The sequence below is a fragment of the Narcine bancroftii genome, chromosome 1, assembly GCF_036971445.1.
Source record: "Narcine bancroftii isolate sNarBan1 chromosome 1, sNarBan1.hap1, whole genome shotgun sequence".
Taxonomy (NCBI): Eukaryota; Metazoa; Chordata; class Chondrichthyes; order Torpediniformes; family Narcinidae; genus Narcine; species Narcine bancroftii.
The window spans coordinates 27,916,311-27,942,155 of record NC_091469.1 but is presented as its reverse complement, the minus strand read 5'-3'; the positions used below and the strand labels follow the sequence as shown (position 1 = coordinate 27,942,155).

At 37.5% G+C, this 25,845-nt stretch overlaps 1 protein-coding gene across 3 annotated transcripts in view; it reads right to left on the bottom strand.

The window, feature by feature from the left end:
- Positions 1-726: 726 nt before the first annotated feature.
- The window catches only part of ecpas (Ecm29 proteasome adaptor and scaffold), a 151,973-nt gene continuing 126,854 nt past the window's right edge, over positions 727-25,845 (bottom strand). For all 3 annotated transcript variants that reach the window (XM_069922992.1, XM_069922994.1, XM_069922997.1), the window contains 15 exons: positions 24,278-24,428; positions 24,116-24,181; positions 22,986-23,075; positions 21,630-21,696; positions 21,428-21,519; positions 12,676-12,742; positions 11,380-11,571; positions 10,525-10,736; positions 9,004-9,047; positions 8,616-8,808; positions 5,599-5,731; positions 4,425-4,530; positions 4,250-4,335; positions 4,087-4,158; positions 727-3,459 (listed from right to left, as the gene is read on the bottom strand). In XM_069922992.1, the coding sequence (XP_069779093.1) occupies positions 3,320-3,459; positions 4,087-4,158; positions 4,250-4,335; positions 4,425-4,530; positions 5,599-5,731; positions 8,616-8,808; positions 9,004-9,047; positions 10,525-10,736; positions 11,380-11,571; positions 12,676-12,742; positions 21,428-21,519; positions 21,630-21,696; positions 22,986-23,075; positions 24,116-24,181; positions 24,278-24,428 (1,711 nt within the window). In that variant the 3' untranslated portion in view covers positions 727-3,319. The remainder of the gene's footprint in view (positions 3,460-4,086; positions 4,159-4,249; positions 4,336-4,424; positions 4,531-5,598; positions 5,732-8,615; positions 8,809-9,003; positions 9,048-10,524; positions 10,737-11,379; positions 11,572-12,675; positions 12,743-21,427; positions 21,520-21,629; positions 21,697-22,985; positions 23,076-24,115; positions 24,182-24,277; positions 24,429-25,845) is intronic.

The following is a 25,845-nucleotide window of genomic DNA, read 5'->3' as shown; positions in this document are numbered from 1 at the left end:
TGCCGCTGAAGCCTGCAGACAAACAGACAATGATAAACAAAGAGCCTTTGGCTCTTACACTAAGGTTTGGGCAATGTCCCTTATGGTTTCATTCTTATTTTTCAGCCTCATAATGGCTTCTTTGACTTTTATTGGCACAACTCTGGTCCTTGTGTTGAAAAATGGTAAGCCTAGCTCTCTTATGAAGCAATTAAGTATACATGAATACTCACCAAGCACCTGTGAAGCCAAATGTTCCAAACATTATGGTGCCCTGAAATGAGGGACTATGTGTAAAAAGTGCATGGTCAAACCAAAATGTATACAAATAACCATGAATAAAATCTGGAACGTGCACATTATTTACATGTGAATTGTTTGATTAGAAATTTAAAACTGTGGAGCACGGGGGCAAATAAAAAAAAAGTGCCCTTGTCCCAAACATTATGGAGGGCGCCGCATGAACGCTTGTTCTGCATGTGTATTGTTTGTCTGCATGTGTTATGTCCGGTGGTGCGTCTGCGTGTTTTGCACCGAGTACTAGAGAATGCAGTTTCATTGTGTTGTACTTGGGCAATCAGATGACAATAAATTTGACTTGACTAGTACACACTATTCACACAAGAAATTTCACCATTTTCATTTCAATTCCAGGTGGATAGACATGCATTCGAATGTCACTTTCATTTATTTACTCAATATTGCGCTTGACCTTATTTGTAAACTGAAGACACAAAAGGCATAAAATAAGCAGTATAACCGCACAAGAGTATTTATTGATGTTGGCAATGTTAAAGTGATTGTATAACACCTTCCCTCACCCATAAGCAGAGAAGACCAAGCATAATTTTATTATACACATCATGCAAGCACAATTCATATGGACATTCTTCACAAGGCCGCTAGTTCTCTCCAATTCGTCAGATCACCAGTTCTAAATGACAGGGTGACACAGTGAATCTGATCCATCTGACTTTCAACTGCTTTTGTGAATGACTATTAAGAATGTACATTGCTACTGTGCCCAATTAAGCAAGTACTACAGGTGCTCAATTGTAAGGCCAAATAAGATTGGTACAGATATTACAATTTTAACAGACTTTTAGTTTCAGAATAAAAACTTAACCTGGCACTGGAGGCTGGAGTCATTAACTCTGACCTGAGTAAATTAATTATCACTATTCCAACAATTGAAAGTTAATTTGAAACTATACAAACCTACAGCAGTAAAATTGACTTTTAATTAGCATATTTTTTTTCTTTCTTGGCCAAGTCTCTTTTTTTTAAACAGAGGAATTCTGTTGAGAACAGTTCTGACAGAATACGAGATTTAATTTTCAGTACAAAGGTTCACCAGTGAGTGGCTGGAGCAGCAGCAAGTATTTGCCCACATAGGACATGGTACAGTGTTCATGGTTAGCAAAATAGTGCAATCATTCTTCATAGAAAACTTGAGGAAAGGCCACTTTTCTACTTGGCATCAATCATTCCCCCATGTTAAGTTTAGCTCAAAACTATCAAATATTCATACAAGTGGAGCATCCTAAATGAGATTTTTAGTCAATAAACAAACTGCCACCGACCGACAGTACAGCACAGCTCTAAAGACAACCCAACAGCAATTACAAGTCTTTCCCCTCCTATAGCTACAGGAATAATATTTCAAAGATCCACCATTTATTTATTTTAACTCCTCATTGCAGATCATTCACCACATATTCTCCAGGGTTTAAGCAGTTGGCCAATTCTTCCCTTTTGTCATGAAAAAATTCTTTAATTCGGAACAAACAGGTTGATCTGGGTAATGGGGAGATGTAAAATCAAACCCTGCACTTCTGAGTCAAAGACTATTAAATATTTCAAACCTGTTACCATGTTTTTACAATGGCCCAAGTTATTCTTCAGCAATTCCCTTAATTCCTACAAAAGTGCAAGTGACCAACAGAAAGAAGCAGATGATACATGTTACAACCTAAAGAAAAAATATTTATAGGAAGGAGAATCATACACCACCCTTTGATGATCTAGCACATTTATGAAACACAAAGGGAGAGCCCTATCACTCAAGAGTGATGGATAGTTTGGAGAGCTGCTTGTGGAGCTACTTAGACTATCTGATGACAGTTTTCTAGATTGCTTTGCAAGATCAAATTAAAATGGAAATACAGAAAACTGGTTATAGTTTGATGGACTGAATTTAAGCATCAAGAATTTTATTTAAAATTTTAAAAAAAAAGAACACGAAGTGCAAACTGATTATCGTTTAGGTTGGGGAGAGATTGCTTACAGCTTCAGACTCCTGCATACAACCTACATAGTAAAATATACAAACTCCAATTCAGATCATCCTCAGAATTGATTAGCAAATTTGTGTCCTAAAAGGAGTAAAGTATACTGTAAGGAAAAATGTGAAATCTTGATAATCAGCTCATAGGTTCCTTGGAACTTTATTGCTTCTGATAAAATTGCAAAATACTTTGTTGTAGATGTTTAAACTCTGACTCAACTGTACTATATGGAGAATTCTCAGACCATTAAATAATTCCCTTGACACCACTTCCATTTCACAGTAGAAACTGTGCTAAGAGCCGACATTGGAACTAATAATAACAAAAGCATTTTCTTAATTTTTTTTCCCTTACCATTCAAATTATACAAAAACTTTGCAATAAAATCTTTGAAGTAACATGGAAAGGCAGACATGAAGTAAGAAGTGCTAAATGTTTGGTCAGTTAAAGGAACGCAGCTAACTGCTGAAATCAATTCTGGAGTGACCACAAGGAGTTGATGTCTGAATATCATTTTGGAGTGCACATTAGAGTGCAATTATTAGGTTACAATTCCTGTCACAATGACAGTATTTAATGACATAGTATGAAGGCACATTGCACCTTTGACAGCCATATGCTACATCTTTCAGATTCAATATAATCTATTTTGATGCAATTTCTTCACTAAACTTGGTACCCACAGGACTACTTTCAAATGATTGGATGTGCGCACCTCAAACTCCAAACCTACTGCTTAACAAACGCATTGATATTTCACGACTAGAACCCTTGGCGATTCCCTATTCTCGGAGGAAGACGAGACACAGAGATAAAATATTCATCTTGTGCAGATATGAGAATCTGCAAAAACTGACTGAGCACACACAAACCAACATCAGAAAATGGAATTCACCACACTCTCACCTTTAGAAGTATCAGGTACAGCGTTTGACTGTAACTCTTAAACAGGCCAACCAGACAACAAAAGAAGCAACACTTTAGAGCTAATATGTCCAACTGGATAGCAAGATTTTAGGATGTAATCTTCAGCTGAATCGGTCTATACAGGTTTATGGGGCACTTGCAAGCCATTTCTTCAGATCTGAAGCTTTATCTTTCAGTTCTGGCCTGCAGTCTGATTCCATGCTGATTAGAGACTTAAGAATTATGTCCCTCTTTTCAGGTGTCAAAGTTGCCCATTGATTAGTCTCTGGAAAAGAAACACAGTTTTAAACAAACCAACATCTTAATTCAATATATGACCAAGATGATTACAAGAGAGCAAGCTCCACAAGGCTTTGATGAAACTACATCTGAGATAATGTATGCAGTTTAGTTTCCATACCCAGGGAAGGACACATTTGCCTTGATTACTTTTGCATGGATTCATTTGGTTTGAAGGGGTTTATGTAATATAGTGGGATAAAGAAATATTGGCCTATGCACTGTTGAAAAATGAGAAACAATCTCACTTAACGTGAAGATTTTTGAAATATTCAACAGTTTAAGTACTGTTTTCTTGACAGTTTAGAAATCAGGCAGAGTCATCTCAGGCTAAGATTTGGAACAGTAGAGGAGAAATTTCTTCAGTCAAAAGCTGAGTAAACTTTTGGAAAGCTGTTATTTATAAAGTAACAGTTACTGAACAAGAAAGTATTTTAAATAAATTTTACACACTAAATATTTCTTAGTGGAGCACTGTCAGACTTCTATTGAATTGTATATTAACAAGTGTTTTTTGAGAGGGATGTACCATCATTAGGAGGCTTCATACAATAAATTGTTTCCAATAACAAGCTGCCCAACATCTTGCATTGTATAACTTTAAATGACTTACCCTCAAGTTTTTTAAATACAAGTTCTAATACTGATAAAGCTTCTGACCGCACGGAAGAGTAACTCTTGTTTTCTTTAAAAAAAAAGGAAAAGTTAAAATATGTGAGTTTATATGCAAACTATTCTCTAAATGAGGCAAATTCTTGATTTTTAAGTTGGCTCACCTAATGGAAAGGTGAGTGCGGAGCAAGTATCTTTCAGTATCTCAAATAAGGCACTTGCATCTCTCTCTTGGCTGAGAAGCAATAAGCTGCAGGGACAATTGAAGCAGTTTATTACCAGCCCACAAAAATTTGCTGACCTAATAGCAGGCACAAAATATTACACAACTTTTCTTACCCCTGGAAGTAGGTGTTCATTGCTTGAAGCACTCCAAGCTGTACTTTCCATGTACTTAGTTTCAGCCTTTCACACATTAAATGACACAATTCTACACGGTACTGAGCTGCAAACAAGACAAAAATCCATCCTCATCAACTGTCAGCTACATTAAATTAACCATGGATTCAATAATAAACCTCAGGGCAATAAATGTCTAGCCACCAAAAGTAAGGGAATCCACAGCTCTACATCATTGAATTGTGTGCAAATCAAAGTATATTTGGCAATATTTAAAGACAAGAATTGTTCCGTGACCCAGTCACCAATGGATTATTACAAAATTGAATGTGAAGGTATGATGTGGAGGTATTTCAAGGCCGGCATTCAGATTTTACTTTAAAGGTTTGCAATCTGGCATTTAAAAAGAAAACTATTTCATTAAGTAGAAATTCTGCCTGGCAGACAGGAAAAAGTATCTCAGGGTTGTATGTGATGTCATGCACTTTGAAATCAATTTGAACTTTGAACCAGAACATTTTGAGGGAATCTGAAATGCAGAGAAATTGCATTTGTTGGAACAGAATTTTTAAAAATAACATTTAATGCTATAAAACAGAAATTAATGATCCAAGAATACAACAAACTAAGTGTCACAGAGAGAAAGACTGTATGAGTGACAAATGTCAGACTAAAATGTTTAAGTTAGAATACCATGCCCCGCCCAGTTTGAGAACCATTGTTTTAAATCATACTTAATTGACTTGTTATGTGTACAGTTTCATAACTCCAAAGGAAATGGGCCAAAGACCATTTTTTCAAGGAAAATATTTCAGTTACAGTTGAGTGTAGAGCAGTGGTTCTCAACCTTCCCTTCCCACTCACATACCACCTTGAGCAATTCCTTGCTGGTCACAGAGCACTTATGGCATAGGGAATACTTGGGAGTGGTATGTGAGTGGGAAGAAAAAGGTTGAGACCGGTGTGGAGTCGAAAGGCTGACATGGCCTGTTTCCGCTCCGTAAATGGTTATCTAAAAAAAATCCATTTTAATGCTCTACAAAGCCAGTTTTGCATGCTTATCACTTAGTACAATAGACTACTTGAAAATTGTTGGAACTTTTCTTACTCCTAAAGAAGCAGATGAGCATTCAGTGAATGAGGGAACATTATGCAGTTCACAAACATAACCTACCCTGTGTTTCTGCAGTTCTGGGCCAGGTCTTCCCAAGAGTATCAAAAGCACACAGCAGATATTCCATTCGTAGCTCTTTATCTCTCTCCTCTTCCTCATCATCACCTTTCCTGGAGGATCCTGTTGCCGTGTTCTGAAAAGGAAAATTCAGTTACAATGATTTATTCCAAGGCCTTTTCTATTTAGCTTTAGAGGATTGAATTTTAGTTATAGAAATCCCATTTAATCTACCAAAATTTAAGTTTGTTTAAAGTTTATGTTGATTTGTCACAAAATAATTGGTTCTCTGCAAACAGACTAACAGGTTATCTCCAACATACATACAGCCAAATAAAGATCATAATTTACATAGTATCACAATAAAAGGAAGATTAATTACCATCAAGAATGGGCAACATAAGAGCAATGTTATAGGGTTTATTCATGATGGCTATGGGAAAGAAACCATCTTTAAGCCCGTTGGTGTGTGTTTCACAATCTTAAGTGTTCTCCCTGATGAGTGGAGGAAGACGATAGTGTGCTGGTTGCCATTCTCAGGGAGTGGGAGATGCACTTGGAGTCTATAGAGGGAGAGAAGTTTGCGTGATGTTCAGAGCTGCATCCACTACGTCTGTAGGTTCTTCTGATCTTGAGAATAGTAGTTTCCACATCAGCCGTAATTCATACAGCAAGTATGTTTTTGACGGTACTGCTGCAGAAGCTTTTGAGGGACAAGGCAGACATGCCAAACTTCTTTAGTCTTCTATGAATGTAGAGGCATTGGTGTATTTTCTTGATTTTCAATCTTTTTTTCTTTATTCCATCTGGCTAACACCAACTTGAGTCTACCTGTCAGCCTTTACCCACTTCAATTTGCTTACCATCCAATCAAATCTATGGCCTAGCTCTCCACTCTTGCCTGTATGCCAATGACATCCATGTCAGAATACTGGACACGTGGCAGATTACTGTTCATCGACTACAGTCTGCCTTCAGTACCACAGTCCCTAATGAACTCATTCGCAAACTTCAGGATCTAGGCCTCAGTACTTCCCCACACACTACAAATGGATTGTTGATTTACTGTCTAATCAGTGAAAATAAGTAGCAACATCTCCACAATCACACTCAACACTGGCACTCCAAGGATCTGTACTCCCTCTACATCTATGATTGTACAGTGAGATACTAGTCCAACTTCATCTTTAAGGTCAACAGTAGTAGGTCAAGTTTCAAATAATAATAAGACGGCATACAGGAAGGAGATTGAAACTCAAGAGGTATGGGTGCCAAAATAATGTCTCAATGTCAATACGGTTTGGTATGACAACATCATTTATAAATTTGCTGACAATACCACAGTATTAGGTTGTGTAAAAAGGGGCAATGATTCAGCGTACAGGAGGGAGACTGAAAACTTGGCTGATTGGTGTACTAACAACCTCAATGTTACCAAAACCAAAAGCTGATTGTAGAAGTTAGGAAAAGAAAATTACAGGTGTGTAGTCCGTGATCATTGGGGAAATTAGGGGTGGAGAAGGTGAGCAAATTGCAATTCTTGGGAGTCACCATCTTGCAGCACCTTTCCTGGACCCACATATTAATGTCATCTTGAAAAACACATCAGAGTCTCTACTTCCTCAGGAGTTTGCAGAGGTTCAGTATGTCCTAGATGAGTAGTGGAAAATGTGTTGAATGGCTGCATCACTGTCGGTATGGGGTACCAATACCTCTGAACAGAAAGCCATGCAAAAAGTATTAAACACAGCCCAATACATCACAGGCAAAACTCTCCCCACCATCGAGAACATTTACTTGGAATACTACTGTCAGAGAGCAGCAGCAATCATCAAGAATCTGCACCATCCAGGACACGCTCTGTTCTCACCGCCGCTATCAGGAGAGGTATAAATGCCACAAGACTCATACCATCAGGTTCAGAAACAGTTGTTACCCTTCAACCATTAGACTCCAAAACAACAACAGATCAATCAGAGACATGTTTAAGGACTCTTACTTTGCACATCATTTCTTTCTGAATATTCATTTTTTTCTGTATGCACAGTTAGTTTACATTTCTTTCTATGTTTACATTTCACTCTTTTATATACATATCTTTCTTCTTGAGTACTGTTTACAGTTACTGAAAAGTAGGAAATAGAATCTCTGGGATGTACGTAATGACATGACTGTACTCTGACAATAAGTTTGAACTTTGATCAGAAGCTGCTGCCAGAAGGTGGTGAATGGAGCTTAGAACGTCATGCAAACTTCCATCCCTTCTGAAGACTCCCATTTATATCTCCTGTCACCTGTGAAAGGCAGCCAACATGCTAAAGAACTCATCATACACCGGACACACTCTCTGCTCTCTCCTCCCATTGGGGAGATGGCTTAAGAGTGTGAAAGCATAAACCAACAGACTTAAAGAAGTTTTATTTCCACAGCCATCAGACTCCTAATGAACCCCATAACTGTGCTATCATACTACCCTTGTTTGGTTCTAATTAATTTTCCCCCACTGTAACACCATACTCTGTAAATTCTCTTCTACTTTATGAATGTTAATGCCAACTTGTTAACTGCTGACGGAAGAATCCTTTTCACTGTACTAGGTATAATGTGACAAATAAACTTAAAAGTATTTGTTTTATGAAGAACTTCCCTTTGAAAAAAGGAGGATAGATTCAGCTGTAATAAAAAGGACTGAGACAAGCACATGCAATGTAGGACAAATGAAGGTTCATAATAATGAATTAATCAAAGCAATATGCTGCCCTGTGAGACACGGCTAATCAAACTAAATTCAAAACTTTGGTACAGTGTTTCGCAATCTCATGTTACAAGTCAATGACATGGAAGGAAAATAAACAAATTTGGACAAAAACATCCATCAATGTTGTTAATACCCAAATGGTTTTAGAAACAAAATTCAAAAGTGCCAGAAAGAACCTAGCAACCAAAAAATCTTTTTGTCACAAACACTGGTCAGTGCTAGCATTGAATTTGCTTGATTCCACTTGCAATATTACATTCACCTTTTTAATAACAGGAAAGAGAATATCCACCATATCCTGGAAACGATCTTCTTTTGTTGCTTGTAGAATGTTGGCAATACTTTTTAAAGCAACCATCTTATACTGGAGTTTTTCTTTGTGGCATTCTTTTAACATAACCTCAATAATGGTGGCTATACTGGGTTGGTCAGGCATTGATTTCTCTAACTCTGCACTGGGTACAAAATTCAAAAGAAAAAAAACAATGTGATGGTGGAAATAGAAAAAATGGCCCATCATTAAATATAAATAGTCTTTATACACTGAAAGAGTCATTATCTTTGACTGCAATTTCTGTTTTTAGTGTTCTGCTAAATTACTTATGACAATTGTACAAAAATGACTGATTACGCACGTTCCTGATGTTTACCTGCATGCAGTTACCACACTATCAACAGCTTTCAACAGTTCCTCCTGAAAGAAAAGCAAATTGTTATTATGCAGTATTTTGGCCCTTTTTCTCCTTTCATCCCTCCACAAACAACTCTCTCAATGACTCCCATTGTTAAAATAAAATTGCAGGTGAGGAATGTAGGTCAGACCCTCTTGATTTATCCAATCTGAAGTATGCTCAAATGCTCCAACTTGGCATCCAATTACTCGAGATTCCAGGAATTTTGTCTCTCTTATTTTGCATATGGAATTCCCCAGCATTCATTAATATTTCTCAAAAGCAGCCCTAACCTACCTTAAACAAAAACTGAAATAGTGGAAGCACTTGACAAACCAGGCAGATTCTGTGGGAAGATATAGCACATTATCTTTAACCTGAAGTGTCAACTGTTTCCCCCCCCACCCCACCCCCCAACAGATGCCGTGTAACTTACTGAGTGTTTCCAGCATTTTTTGTTCTTTTTCCAAATTTTAAATATTTTTTTTATTTTTGTCTTCTAAAACTCCCTTTTTTAAAATAAAAAAAAATTCTTGCACTATGAGTCATATCAATAACAACATCCAAAAGTGGTCATCATCATTTATATATATAGTGACATTTCTTCTTTTCTCCCCCTTATCTCCCTCTCCCCTTCCCCATTCCTCTTCAAAAATCAATAAATAATAAAACACATAAAACAAAGAAATAACAAAAAAGAAAAAAGTTGTATCGTCTACTTTCACATATTTAAATCTTATTGTGTTCATAATTTTGTTGTTTTACGAGGTTGAGGTTTGTGGTCGACATTCTCCGACATATTTTATGTCTGGTTCCCAAATTTGTTCGAATAATGTACACTTGTCTTTCAGATTGTATGTAATTTTTAAAAATTTTCTCATTTTCACCACATTTTCTCCCTCAAGTTTAAACTGATTTTCTTTTGCTTTGTAGCTTAAGATCAAGATATTCCAGTTTAATATTTGTTAATGCTTTAACAGTCTTGCAACCAGTAACATTTCACCTGACTCCTTTTTGCTAGGTTAAAAAGACTACGTATTCCTTCCAATACAAGGTCAATCTTGAGGTGCTTCACCTTCACTGACACTACCTCTGGTCCTGTCTCAAAGACCAGAGAGGGATGCAGAGTGGGTCTAATTGTGTCCTGTACAGTTTGGCTCATTCCCTATGATTCCTGAGATTGTAAACCTGAAGTCTGAATCCTGGCTATACAAAATAATACAAAACTGCAGAGGTAAATGAATAAACATTTTAAAAGTACTGATAATTGAAACTGCAGACCTACAACGACTCTATTCAGTAAAACTAAAAACATTAGAAATTAAATATATAGTCATCAAAAATCTGGCATATTTATCTGTAGATGACATGGAAAGAGAACATGATGATACTGATAAGAAATTATTGCAACATCTGGTCTTTAAAACACTGGTTTCCTATTTTATAAGTTCCCTTGAGGTTAATTTTGAAACACAATGAATAGAAAATGTGGTATCTTACCTTTCCTGTCCAAGTTCGACCTGCTATTGCTTGCAAAAGTGCATTCAGTATCAATCCCAAGTGTGGTGGAACCAATGAACCTGTCTGCTTCTTGGCAATGGATGCCATCGCAGCGGCTCCTTGTGCTTTCATCTTCCATGACTGGGACTGAAGTGCCTTTTGTGCCATTGCAATCAATTCTTGCATGTACAGTCGTATTCCACCAAAGCTACCTATAGTAAAAGCTCAACTATTAACCCATCAGTGCCAGCCAAAAAAGGGTAATTTTGTTGCATGTAAGGGGCTAATATTTAAAATTGATTTAATCTACAACAAGACATTGGCATGTTTGTATAATCAGTGCAAATTATGATTTCAGGAAGATATCACACAAACATTTCTGGTTGTGCACGACTGCCACAATTTGAGCTGATGTTGCAACTAAATTAACACACATGTACAGCACAGAAAACTCATTCAGTCCAATGCATGTCCTGACATCTTGACAGTTTGCATCAGACATTCATTTGCCTCTTCTAGAATTCCTTTCTACTCTCTCTATCCTTGGCAAAGAGTGGGAGTAATTGTGTTCATGGTAATGACTGAGGGGGTAATGCATTATTCTCTTATTAAATGGGTACCCATTTTAATTTAATTTCAAACAACATTAAGAATTGAGATTTAGTGAAGACAAAATTTAAAAAATGAATATAATCAAGCATTTGAGAGTACAACAATGATTATGGTTAAGCTGAGAATCAAAATTTGTTTTGTGAGGGAAGATACCATTCAAGTAATTAATCAAGTTAATTTTAGCTCACATTAAACATTCTGTGCTGTGAAGTTTTAAGCATGTACAGATAATATTTTACCTACCAGGTACATTCTCCTGCCAAACTTCCATCCACATGTCTGAGTTGTTGGTTTCCCCTTTATCTTCATCTGGGATTTCATGCATTCCAAGAAATGCAAGAGGCAGGGCCAGGGCTGCTTGCTGCTTGATTATGTCGGGGCTGTACTGCCCAATGGCATTTACAGTTAGTACGCAAGCTGACTGATAGACTGGCTCTGATAAAAAAAAAACAAGGCAAATTTCTCAGATAATTTCAATGAACTGTTGAATTTATTTAGCATGTAGGATATATATACAGAAAGGAAAAAAATCCTTCTGTTTTATGCTCATCATAACCCTTGAGCACTAAATAAATTCCAGTTTCAAATTATCCTTCTTTTTGACGAAATAGATATGCTCAATTAGTTTATTTTAAATATCTGCAACATTTTTGCCAAAGGAATTTCCCATGTTATTTCTTAATCCTTAATGTGGACTGTTTGAGAAGAAAACAGCCACTTCTCATCTACCTCACGTGTCTCATTGAGGTCACCACCCATTTTTTTAAATTTCAATGAGCATAGACTTTTCATAAGGCAACTCCCTCATTCCAGGAATCAGAACTGTAAATCAATATTGCACTTCTGTGGAATTAAAGGTGTAATGCATTTGGATATCCAAACATTGGGTGGCACGGTTGGCAGAGAGGTTAGCGCAACGCCTTGACAGTGCCAGTGATCAGGACTGGGGTTCTATCAAAAGGAATTACAGTCATGTTCTTAAAAAAAAAAAATTGCAATTGTGCCTCTCATTGCCTAAAAATGTTCCAATATTTGAAGGGCAGATTATAGAACATAGGTTCTATATTCTTTAAAGCAATGTGATAATAATCAAAAACTTGTAGATGTTGTAATTCTGAAACAAAAACAAAAATGATGCAAGTATGGCATGGTAGCATTTGTTGAGAAAAAAGTTCCCAGGATTTGTTGTTTTTATTTCCAATCCCCTTTAATGAAGATAGTTGAATATGTTGAAGAATCCATTGGAGTTTGAGTGATATATCAGTCTGGGCATTGGGATAACACCTTTAAAATAGTGCCATGACAGGGTGTCAGTTTAACATCTCATCCAAAATATGACTTGTGAAATTTCACCAAGAGGATGTGGGCTTTGAACACAGTCTTCTACCCAGCTACAACTGCCACTAAAACATAAAACATGACGCTATTAATAATTCTAAATGGAATGGCTAATGTAAACAGGTGTGCACAAAATTCATATAGAAATCTCCATGAAGAACTTTTGACAAGTGACCGAACGCAATATGCAAATATAGTTACCATCTTTCTCAAGATACCACATGCTGAGTTTTTGAAATAACTTCTCTGTGCTGCTGGGTCGTGCTGCCTGTACGATAATATTCAAATTTATGAATGTTAGATATTTGCATAACAAATCAATACATATACAAGACATGAACATGTGTTCCATTAACATCCTTCAGAACGTTCAGGTTACTGCCGTCGCAGTCCATCCTCGTCACTGGTTCAGCACCAGTCTTGTCATTTCTAAGGATAGGCAAAATATTTTGTTAAATTCACAGTTCAGTTACCTTTACAATTCAGTAGGAGAAACAAATGTCTGTCCCCTTGTCTTTGGCAAATGTCCAGGCGCAACATAATTAATACTTATAAATGACATAGGATTTTGCACAAAGCCCACTTTCCAACAGTGTCACCTGTCTGCGGAGTCTTCTTTCGTTATACGAGGTGATATCCAATTCAACAGGTCAACTATTGGCTATCAGAAGCAGTGTTTAACATTCAATCCAATAATGGCCCTATGAGGCTTTTATGCAAGTCTTGAACTCTAATGTTCCCAAACAGTGTCAATGGGGAGCACAAAGAAATAAGGCAGTTTCTTTTCATGCTTTTACACGATTTAAAAAAATCCAAAGTATGTGAGCTTCATAGGATCAGCAAGAACCTAACTGGCCATACCCAATTGTAAAGGTTAAAACCTTGTGTTTTTGATTGTAGTTTAAAGCATCCCGAGTTACTGCATACTCAAATGAAGTTGAGAAAGAAGTCAAACAATCTGAATCCAAGACTAAAGACACAGTCAAAGAGAATGTTTCAGCTTTAGTTCAGACAAACAGTTTTACCGGGGTCGGTGACAAAGCTCTCTCATAGTTCCTGTACAGGTTAAAGCTAAAAAAGGAAGCTTCATATTGAAGACCTATGCATTTCTTGATCCAGGAACTACTGCATTATTTTGTACTGTTGAATTGAGAATAAACTTAATCTTCATAGTAAAAGATCATAAGTCTTGTTGAAGACAACGAATGATGAAAGGAACATTAAAACTCACATAGTTTCAGGTTTACAGATTGCCTAATTGTATAGCAATGAATTTTGTGATCTTCCAAGTGTATATACTCAGAAGATTATACCTGTGAATAAGGAGAATATTCTATATCAAGATGGTATCAAACAGTGGGATCATCTGAAAGACGTTTGCTTACCCAAGATTGATGCTAAAATCAAGATGTTAATCAGATTAGATGTACCAAAGGCTCTCGAATTCTAGAAGTAATAAGGAGACAAAATGATGGACCTTATGCTGTGAGAACGTTGCTCGGATGGACAATTAACGGACCATTAGGAAGAAAAATGAATAATGATCAGGAGTTATCGAATGTAAATGTCAACAGAATTTCAGTTGTCAAACTTAATGACCTATGGCAACAATAGTTTAAAATTGATTTCCCTGAATGTTGCAAAGATAATCAAGAACCTTCGAGGGAAGAAAAACAGTTTCTGGATTTAGTTTCAAATTCTGTGAAACATGTTGATGGTCATTACTGTATAGCATTACCATTGAAGAAAAGAGAAAATTATATGCCAGATAACTGCAGAATATCGTATGCTGACTTTGAAGAGAAAATTCAAAAGAAATTCTTCCTTTCATTTGGAATATACCAATGTCATGTTGGATAGGATAACCAAGGGTTATGTGGAAAAGGTATCAGAAGATATCTTGGAATGGAAAGATGGTAGAAAATGGTATTTACCACATCATGGAGTTATACATCCACAAAAAAGAGAAACTATGTGTAGTATTTGATTGTGGAGCATCATTTTAAGGAGTTTCATTGAATTCTCAGCTTTTACAATGTCCAGACTTAACCAGTACTTTAATAGGTGTTCTGATAAGATTTTGTAAAGAGCCTATTGCAATTGTTGCAGATACTGAAGCGATGTTTCAACAAGTGAAAGTACCATCAGAAGATTGTGATTTTTTTACAATTCTTATGGTGACCTAATGGCGATTACAGTAAAGATATGATTGAATACAGAATGACAGTTCATTTATTTGGAGCCACTTCGTCACCGAGTTGTGCAAATTTTGCTCTCAGGAAATGTGCTGAAGATAATGAGAGCAATTTAGTTCTCGAGCTATAAACATCATCAGAAATAATTTCTATGTTGATGATTGTCTCACTTCAGTGGTTTCGGTAAAAGAAGCAATAGATCTTTATCATGAGTTAAAAGAGATCTATAATAAAGGAGGTTTCTTCCTAACAAAAAGGATTAGCAACAGTTGAGATGTGTTGGCTGTTGTCCCTGAGGGAGAAAGAGCAAAGGAGATAAAACATCTCGACTTGGATTGTGATGTTCTACCTCTCGATATAATTCTAGGGGTGCAATGGTGCATTCAATCTGATGATTTCAAATTCAAAATTGTTTTGAAAGAATGGCCTTTGACAAGAAGAGGTATTCTTTCGATCATAAGCTCAATAAGAGATCCTTTGGGAATATTGGCACCAGTAGTATTATTAGCCAAGAAAATTCTCCAAGAATTGTGCAGAAGAAAATTTTGGATGGGATGAAACTATACCAGGTTCCATCGCACAAGATTGGATGAATTGGATTGAGAATCTTGAAATGTGAGAAAGTTTTGAAATCGACATATGTTTTAAACCTACAGACTTTGGAATTGCCATATTTGCTCAGTTACACCAACTTGCTGACACTAGTGAAGATGGTTATGGTACTGTCAGTTACTTAGTACTGCTAAATAACCAAGAGCGAGTACATTGTGGATTTGTAATGGGAAAAGCCAGAGTGGCTCCATTAAAGCCAGTCACCATATCTTGAATGAAATTGGCTGCTGCTATTATGGTGAGCAAAATGGACACTGTGTTAAAAAGAGAATTACAGATGGAGTTAGCAGATTCTATGTTTTGGCCTGATAGTACATCAGTGCTTAAATACATTAATAACAAAACCATGAGGTTTCGTACCTTTGTGACTAACAGAATTAATGAGCTCGAGAAGGTTTTGCATACTAATCAATGGAGATATGTTAAAACAGTGAATAATCCATCTGAAATGGCTTCACGAAGATCAAAAGTTCAATCATTTCTGAAAAAAGCTAACAGTTGGGTGTTCGGTCCTCAATTTCTTTCACAATCTCAAGAAGATTGGTCTCAAAATCCAGAAGAGTTAAAAGAAGTTTCAATGGAGGATCCAGAAATCCAAAACACTAATGTGAATACTATTCAAATATCTGAGAAAGATCCAATTATTTTATTAATTTGCTATCATTCTTCATGGTTCAGTTTGAAAAAGGCAATAGCACAAATTCTTAGATTAAAAACTATGTTTTTACATCATATCAAGAGAGAAAATCTGAAGTCTCCAAAAAGCTGTTACCTAACAGCTGATGAGTTGACGAATGCTGAATCAGAGATGATTCATTTTTGTCAGAGAAAGGTGTTTGATAATAAGATATCAAAATTGAAGAAGAATTTGAATGTTACAAAGGCAAATCGTGTTTACGAGCTAAATCCTATTCTTGTAAATGATGTATTGAGAGTAGGAGGAAGATTGAAAAAAACAATAATGCCAGAAGAAATGAAACATTCAATTATCTTAGCTAAGGAATTTCATATTTCTGAATTGATTATTCAACATATACATGATGGTCATGGTAGTTTTAATTACATGTTGTCAGAATTACACCAGAAATATTGGATACTTGGTGCTTCGACATTGATCAAAAGAATTATATCAAAATGTGTTAATCATCAACATGCAAATGCTAAACCTGGACAATAACAAATGGCAGATTTTCCACAAGACAGAGTTTCACCTGATGAACCCCACTTTACATACGTGGGAGTTGATTATTTTGGTCTGTTACGAGCCCCAAAGGACCCCAAAACCCAGCAGCAACAGAAATTCACAAAGACAAGTAGTTACTTAAACAAAAGTTGTTTTTAATTATATTTAAACATGAAAACAGAATCAAACTTTAACTTATCTCTGTTAACTTAACTAAACCCAACTTAACCCCCTTCTAATTCTAAGCGCACATGTATGTAATGTGTATATAAATGTAAGAAAAGTTCTTTGGTTCACAGTTCAATCTCACTTCTCAACCATTGTCTGGTTGCAGGCAATTCTTATACTGTGCACAGAATTTAACATGTATAAACTTCACCAGGCTTTGGTGGTCGAAAGGTAAATGTTTACCACTCGGGAAGCTTCTTTAGAGGTTTGCAGAGAGAGATTTGTTCCAGGATTTCCACAACTGAGGTACCACTATTAGTCTTAATGTCTTGCTGATGAAACATGCCCCATCAGGGTTCTCCAGATGATAACCTATTTCTTTCGGGTTACCATAGAGTTCCTTTCTGTTCCATTTATTCCAAGAGAAACATCAGACAGATAGCACTTCCAGCCATCCGCTGCTCTGGAGTTTTCTGTTTCAGTTCCAACAAGCTTCCTGGCTTGCACTGTTCAGCTGTCTCTCTTTCTCATCTGAGATACAAAACTGCTAGCCATATGTCCTTTCTTCTCTCACACTTGCAAAACCCCCTCCTTCAGCAAACAACAGGAGTTAGTCTTCTGCTCCCATCTGTTGTTTTAGGTAAACAAACTTCTCATTGACCTTTAAGTGAGCACTTTGTAGAGATGTCCAACCACCCAGCCTGACTCCAGTCCAAGACAATGATCTATCCATTTCATGACATTATTTCAATTAGCACTAAGAGAATTATCCAAAGTGCTGATTCAGAAAAAATGCAATAACCAGTGTTAACAATGGCTGTACAGAGATGAGACGCGAGAGAAGAAAGGAGGGGGGGGGTGTCTGCTAGAATACAAAGGAAGGACAGTTCCTGCAAGAGACTGCAGGCAAGGCCAAATTGATATATTAAAAAAACTGCGAAAGAACTGGAACATGTGACAAAGCATCATACCAAATAAGGATAAGAATAAATAAGAGTTCGGGTCGCAAAAATCATGGGAATGGGAGAAGTTAAAAAGGATGGGCTTTAAGACGAGGAGCAGAACAGTTTTTGATAGGTTAAGCTAACATATCAATTACTCAGTTAACTAACCAATTAAATTAACAAAGAAGTGTATAAAAAAAGGTTGTTGAATATCAGTGAGTGTGCCTTCTCTGAAGGACACCCGCTCTCGCTTCACCTATTGACTCTGAGAAATTATTGCAGTGTTTCTCACAGCACCTACTTATGAAATGTGCATAGCATTCTCCATAGTTTCAGTAAATTCACTAAATATGAATTCTTCAGTATTTCAAATAAGATCTGTTTTAAAGTGTGTGTATGTATGTAACCTACTCTAATTTTACCAATTTATCTCCCAAATATTCCATTACAGGTCCTTTACAAGTAAAACAAGGAAGATGTGTTGAAAAACGATATGGAGCTTTTTTACTTGTTTGACTATGAGAGCAGTTCATATTGAAGTTCATATTCATCTTAACAATGAATTAAAGCTAGTTTACAGCTACAAATATGAAGTTTGATTTATTGGATTAATAAGATGGTAATTCGGAATATCGTCACTTACGTTTCTGTGAAGATGACATGTTTTGAAATTGGGAAAATATGAGAGATTGGGAAGTTTCATCTATACTAATTTCCCTTTGAAAAAATAGTGGGAAGCTGCCTTCTTGAACTGACATAGTTCTTGAGGTGCACCACAATGCTGTCAGGGAGGGAGCTCTAGAATTTTGACCCAGTGACAGCGATTTTAGACATACAGCACAGTAACAGGCCCTTTTGGCCCACGAGCCCTTGCCACCCAATTAACCTTCACGCTCGGTACTTTTTGATGGTGGAAGGAAACAGGAGCCTGGAGGAAATCGATGCAGACACAGGGAGAATGTACAAACTCCTTACAGACAGTATGGGATTTGAACTGCAGCCTTGACTTTGGGATGAATTATACATTGCAGGATTCCTGATACTTGACTTGCTCTTATAGCCACATAGGAGTTCAGTTTCTGGTAAATGGATATTGACAGTGGAGGAATTAGATACAGTTTATGATGTAAAATGGTTCTTCAATCCATTTCCTCTGCAGGAAAAACTGCCAGTAGTTTCATTTTGATGTGTATTTTACCACTTGGTTCTCCAGTAATGTTCCCTTCAAATTTGATGAACACTTTGGGCATATGATCCTTTTGATTTCCTTTCTTAGTTTCTTATTTTTATCTATGATCACCAGTCAATGAAATGTGCATTCTCCACATCAGCTGGGTCCATATTCTACTCTTTATCTACCTCATCATATCTTTGCTTAAAAAAAACGTCAATTTTCAGCTGCTAATATAGAGAGATGTTGTTTGCTCATTTCTATTGGTGGTCAGTGTAGTGTGGATTGTGGAGAGTCATGCGGCCTCTCCTTCTGGAACTTGGTGGGAATGTGGAATTTAGTTGGAAGTCACATCACCTGCCAATGAAGGTGGGACTTTGCCCCTTTAAATCACTCACGGGCAAATATTGGCCTTTTTAAATCAATTTAGGATCACTTAGGTCAGACTCCCCAGGCTCTTTGGCTTGGCTTCGCGGACGAAGATTTATGGAGGGGGTAAAAAGTCCACGTCAGCTGCAGGATCGTTTGTGGCTGACAAGTCCAATGCGGGACAGGCAGACACGATTGCAGCGGTTGCAAGGGAAAATTGGTTGGTTGGGGTTGGGTGTTGGGTTTTTCCTCCTTTGCCTTTTGTCAGTGAGGTGGGCTCTGCGGTCTTCTTCAAAGGAGGTTGCTGCCCGCCAAACTGTGAGGCGCCAAGATGCACGGTTTGAGGCGTTATCAGCCCACTGGCGGTGGTCAATGTGGCAGGCACCAAGAGATTTCTTTAGGCAGTCCTTGTACCTTTTCTTTGGTGCACCTCTGTCACGGTGGCCAGTGGAGAGCTCGCCATATAACACAATCTTGGGAAGGCGATGGTCCTCCATTCTGGAGACGTGACCCACCCAACGCAGCCGGATCTTCAGCAGCGTGGACTCGATGCTGTCGACCTCTGCCATCTCGAGTACTTCGACGTTAGGGATGAAAGCGCTCCAATGGATGTTGAGGATGGAGCGGAGACAACGCTGGTGGAAGCGTTCTAGGAGCCGTAGGTGGTGCCGGTAGAGGACCCATGATTCGGAGCCGAACAGGAGTGTGGGTATGACAACGGCTCTGTATACGCTTATCTTTGTGAGGTTTTTCAGTTGGTTGTTTTTCCAGACTCTTTTGTGTAGTCTTCCAAAGGCGCTATTTGCCTTGGCGAGTCTGTTGTCTATCTCATTGTCGATCCTTGCATCTGATGAAATGGTGCAGCCGGGATAGGTAAACTGGTTGACCGTTTTGAGTTTTGTGTGCCCGATGGAGATGTGGGGGGGCTGGTAGTCATGGTGGGGAGCTGGCTGATGGAGGACCTCAGTTTTCTTCAGGCTGACTTCCAGGCCAAACATTTTGGCAGTTTCCGCAAAGCAGGACGTCAAGCGCTGAAGAGCTGGCTCTGAATGGGCAACTAAAGCGGCATCATCTGCAAAGAGTAGTTCATGGACAAGTTTCTCTTGTGTCTTGGTGTGAGCTTGCAGGCGCCTCAGATTGAAGAGACTCCCCAGCCTACTGCACTTTTAAAAGCACATATGCTTTGTACACTCTCTGCTCCTTGGTCCTGACTACGAATGCTGCTCTACACCTGGTCGTTTAACTGTGGACATTGCTGGAGGAGTTGTTGGTTGGGTATGCACTGCACTTAGTCTGTAGTATTGTTTGGAGGTGCTTAGCATTGAGCTGACCCCCCCATTGGTACAGGGATCTAGGAATATATGTTTAAGTCCCTGTCTTGTTAGTGTGTTAGTAACCATATATTACTTAACACTGAGCCGCACCCCAAGGTACAGGGATCGGGAGTGTCTGCTGAAGTCCCTGCTGAAGAGTGTATTAGTAAATAGTATTATTTTTTGGTCTTCCCCATTACAATTTCCCTGTGTGTATAATAAAGATTACTTCTTGTTTGTCAGCTTGTGTCTGGACTTGCTTCTCTGTGAATGCACAAAACTAGACTTAAATCACACACAAGTCAGCAATAATACTCCTATTTAAACCAAGACACTAGAATATCGAAACCAAGATCTCTGGTAAAAAGATTAAAGTGGAACTAATAACATGTAGCAATAATGCATCACCTAATGTGATTTTCAATAATGCAATGCATCATCAGCTTGTCTTCTACTGCAGTGAAGCGTTAGGCTAACCTTTTCTTTCACAATCGCACAGCATAGGCCCTTTGATTGTATGCCTGCACTGAATGCGATTACAACTTTAACTAAATTTCTGTTGTTTGCACATGATACATAATCCTCTGTTTCCCACATATTCATATATCTAGAAATCTTTAAATGCTACTATGGAATCTGCTTCCAATGTCTGTCTTTTTCCGAAACTGAATGGATCAAGTGCTGTATCACTGCAAGATGTTTTTATTTCTTGCCTTGGACTCTGCAATTTGACATATCCATCTTTCAGACCTATCTGAAGCATATGTCATGTTGGATGTGAGTGAATTAGCTCAAAGACCAATGCTTAGCTAAAATCATCTTTCTTATGTTAAGATATGAAGACAGCTGGATTTTGGAAAAAACACTGCTGTGCCAGTTTGGAGTAGGCAGGCAAGTTTAATTTGGGAAGCTGGAAGACTTCCTTCCTCTTTATCACCACAACTGTATGAGAATGCTGAACTCAAAGTCACATGGTATCATATTCTGCAGAAACTCACCCGAACCAAATGGCCAATTGCGACAGCGTAGGCTTTTCGTATGGTAACACTACGATCATTTAAACCAGACAACACAGCGCTCATCAATTTACCTGTCAATAGTAAGAACATTACAACAGAATTAGACATTGCAGATTGCCTGTGATTTCAGTTAAAAAATTTGCTTCATTGTGTAAAAATATCAAGTATTCTGTACACTAACCTGCAAAAGGACTCAAGTCTTGTGGACATTTGGTTGCCAAAAATACTACCACGTGAGCACAGCCTCCCTGTAAATCATAACACCACGTTAACCAGAATGCTTAACATTCTGATCTGCTTTAATAAATGCTATAGCATTATTGCATCAGAATGAACTTGATGTAGTTTGCCTCGCGCTTCCTATAGGACAACCATTTACCTTTTGCATCCTGGAAATGTTCCAGGGAACTCCCTGCTGTGGTTGTCCTGGGAGATGGAGTGATCCACAAATAGTGAGCCAACTTCAAATACTGCAAACCACGGCCCTATCCCACACACCAATGATTTTCTGCCAAAGCCTTTTCTACCATTTCTAAAGTATCCTAGTCATTCAAGACATTTAGAAACAGCCAAAATATTTTTACATGATTAAAAATCATTGAAAGAAATGTGCAATTTAATTTTAAAATTGTAAAAATTAAATAAAATCATCTGTTTACCCTCACTAACTTTTTACCTCGCACAAATAAATGGGGCCATCATTTTACAGCCATCTGTAAACAGCGAGGTTAGATATTGTGTGAGTGGCCTTCCTATTCAGTAGTCCAAGAGAAAAGACAAGTCAAATCCACCAGCAACTAACCTCCAGTATCATTGGGCACAACGAATCCAAGTGGTGAAATTACGGACATTAAAGTACAAACACAATTTTAAAATAAGCGCCTCAAGCAAGGGCCTATTGCAACCTCATCATTATCACACACATAAGCTCTAATACAGATAACTTAGTAATAGTTACTGAACTAAGAGGAAAGCTCAAGTCACTGCACTATTCCATCACAATCAACCCACTGAAATGAATTGATGCAATGGGAACCAATTTGTTTGAACAATTTTGATGCAGGATTGCAGATTTACATAGAAAGACAGCAGATTTTCCACCACAATAAAATACTGAATAAGAACATTTTACACCTAATGATGCTGATAGGTTCATTGCAAATCACAGATGCGGACACTAAGTCACTCAAATCTTGCAGTTTTTCCAAATTTAAAGGTTCCTTTATTGTCACATAATACTACATTTAGAATGTTATGTACCTTTTGTCTACTGTAAGGTAGACAGAGAGTTGCCACTTTGTCCAGTGCCCCTCACAGAAACGTACAGCATCTGGTGTTCCTAGGCAGTCTCCCCTCCAAGGACTGACCAGGCCTGAGCCTGCTTAGCTTCCAAGATCAGCCAATTTCAGGCTATTAGGTTTCTCATTTAGATATTTTAACTTATTAACAAGATTTAATCAATAATCTGCAAGTCCAAGTTTAATAAACATAACCAAAGTATTTGCAACAAAATCTTTTATAGAAATTTAAGACTCACTTTTGTTCCAAGACCTACTCCACTTTTCAACAGTTCACACAACTTTGGAACTAGTTCTCCCAGAACAGGTGTGTCTGTATGTTGGAGACACTATAACATAAAACAAAGATTTAAACAAGAACTTTAACTCATAAACTTGCAGATAATATAAATTGTATAATTTGTCAAGTAGTTTAGAGGGACAAAAAAAAGTCAAGAGTTTTAAAAGGGTCAAATATTTTGTAAGTACAGGTTGTACCTCTCTTATCCAGCACCCTGTGGTCCTGAAACTTCCATGGTCCAGCATGTTTAGGTATGCACTAGTTAATGTCTGTTCAGACAACGCTCAACCATATATATGTCCTTGGTCCTATAATTATTCTGTTACCACGAGCAAGTCCGCAGAAATTTAGAAGAAACGATCGCTAGCTAAAGGAAATTGTCTACTGTACTGTATAATCAAACTGATCCGACTGCCCTACTCTCTCACCACAGTCCCACACTGATCCCAATGCCCCGCTCTCTCCCCACAGCCCCGTGTCGATCCTCACACTGATCCCACTGCCATGTTCTCTCCCCACAGCTCCGTGTCGGTCTCCATGCTGCTCTAACAGCCCCGCTCTCTCCCCACAGCCCCGTGTTGGCCCCCACACTGATCCCTACTTACAATTAAAAAGTTTACAGGTACACTATAGTATCCCCTATAGTTTTGTTAAGTATATAAATACAGTGTTTGCACAATGACCACATCACAAAACGCCCAATTTCACAGAGCGTATAGTGGACGCTAAGCAGTGCATACCTGTACAAACTCCTTACGGACAGCGTGGGACTTGAACCCTGGTCCCTATTGCTGGCGCTGTAAAGGTGTTGGACTAACCATGACGCCAACTGTGCCACCCCACAATATTATTTCCTGTTTTAAGCTTTGATCTATCTTTGATATGTTTACATAGGGGATTCCCTTAGGAGTCATTTTCTGTTTTCCAACATTTTCTGTGATACAACAATGACCAGGTCCCAATGTCGCCGGACTAAAGAGTTACAACATGTACTTGGTCAGAAGCAGTTTTACATAACAAAAGAGTTTCAATTCTGGGCAAGACATTTTCTTTTGATATTCAGATTGAGACAGAAGTTATTGCACTTACCATATTAATGGTCTCCATCATTGGAGAAGATTTAGCTGCACTGAGTCTAGCACTGTCCATAACAGTCTAGTGTTTAAACAAAAAGCAAATTGTTCACTAAATCTGATATAAAAAAACTTAGAAAATATACTGTACCATACAAATGTTGGATTATATTTTTACCTTCTCTTGTTCTGTGGCACGCAGACTCAAATAATTGAGAACTTGTGGCTCAAGTACACTTAGTGACTCCAATAAATTGGGGATAAGTCTTGCTGAATGTGGCTTTAACAGTGTTCCTGCATTTTTGCTAATTTTTACAAGGGTGTTAATACTATGGAAAGAAAGCAAAGTTATTCCAAGTCAAAATCATGTTCCTTAATGCCGAAATATCTGTGAAAAATTAACCACTTAGATTGCTACATTTTCCACATCACAGGGAGTTTTCAGAAATGCACATAGGGAAATGAAACCTGAAAAGAAACTGTAATAGCAAATAAATATCAAGTCTGTGCAGTGATTAATCTAAACAAAGCTAAACTGTATAGCAATATAGTCTTGATAATTTAGCTATACCATCCCTGTATTTGAGAACTATATCCAGGTTTAGTAAAGTTTAATAATTCCCACATTTCCTGATGTGCATTTCAATAAGCCTTTTGCCAGACAGTTTCTCTGAAATCCCCAAAACATAACACTCAAGCTTTTAATACCTTTAGCAGCTCTATTATTTCAAAATTGTTTAAAGTTACATGTTTCAAGATTTTATAAACTAATTGGCCTAGTTACAGGTATAATCTTCATTCTATTCTAAAAGAGATGTTACATTAGCCATACTCCACTTGCCAGAGGTGATTTTATAAAGTAGACAAAGGCTATCCTATTTTCTCACTTTTTATATTAAAGTACACTACAATTTTAATCAGAACCAATGTATTTCCTCCTTCCAGGACCACCACATTGAAATTTCAATTACAATAACAAAATAAACAATAAAACTCAGATTATCTGGCAGTTTTTGGACTACGGTGATGCTAGACTGTCAGATTTTCCAAATTACTGGATATTACTCTGAGCATCTCAACTTTACTTTAAAAAAAAACACACACAATAAGATATTTTCCAGTAAGCTTAGAAAATTTAAAGGGGTGGGGGCAGGAAATTGGACTCTGGTGAGTTAAAAAAGTGCAGAAATCAGGGACAAAGTGGGTTTAAAGTGATCCTGGGAAACAGCAACTCGTGAGACAGTTACAAAACCTTAGGACTTCAACCTTTGGATAACAGATAAACAGTTTTTCTGCAGGGCCCATGTTTCTGTGCTGTATAACTTCTATGATTGGTGGACAGAAAAGGATTCATAAGATTGTTCAATTAGGATTAAGCATAGACTTGATGGGCTGAATTACATAGAGTTTGATGGAGTAAAATTTAAAAAATTTTTTAGTGGTGCAACAAGCAGACTTGAGATAAAAATTATTTTTAGACAAACCTGTTAATAGTGTAAAAATGAACGATAAAAATGCCAGTCAATTCAAATTAAAGTTTTGTTAAATGCAACCTCATTTCCTAATTCTGCTTCTTACTCCATTCATGCTCTTTAAATTTAATAATACTCATTCTTCTAGATCCAGAGCACAAAATCAATTCACTTCATTTTCCCCCAATTCCTAGTCTTATTCAAACATGAAAGCGCAAAATTTGATGCAAATGGACTTGCCCAGTAAAATCAGAAAGATCAAATAAAGTTTTGG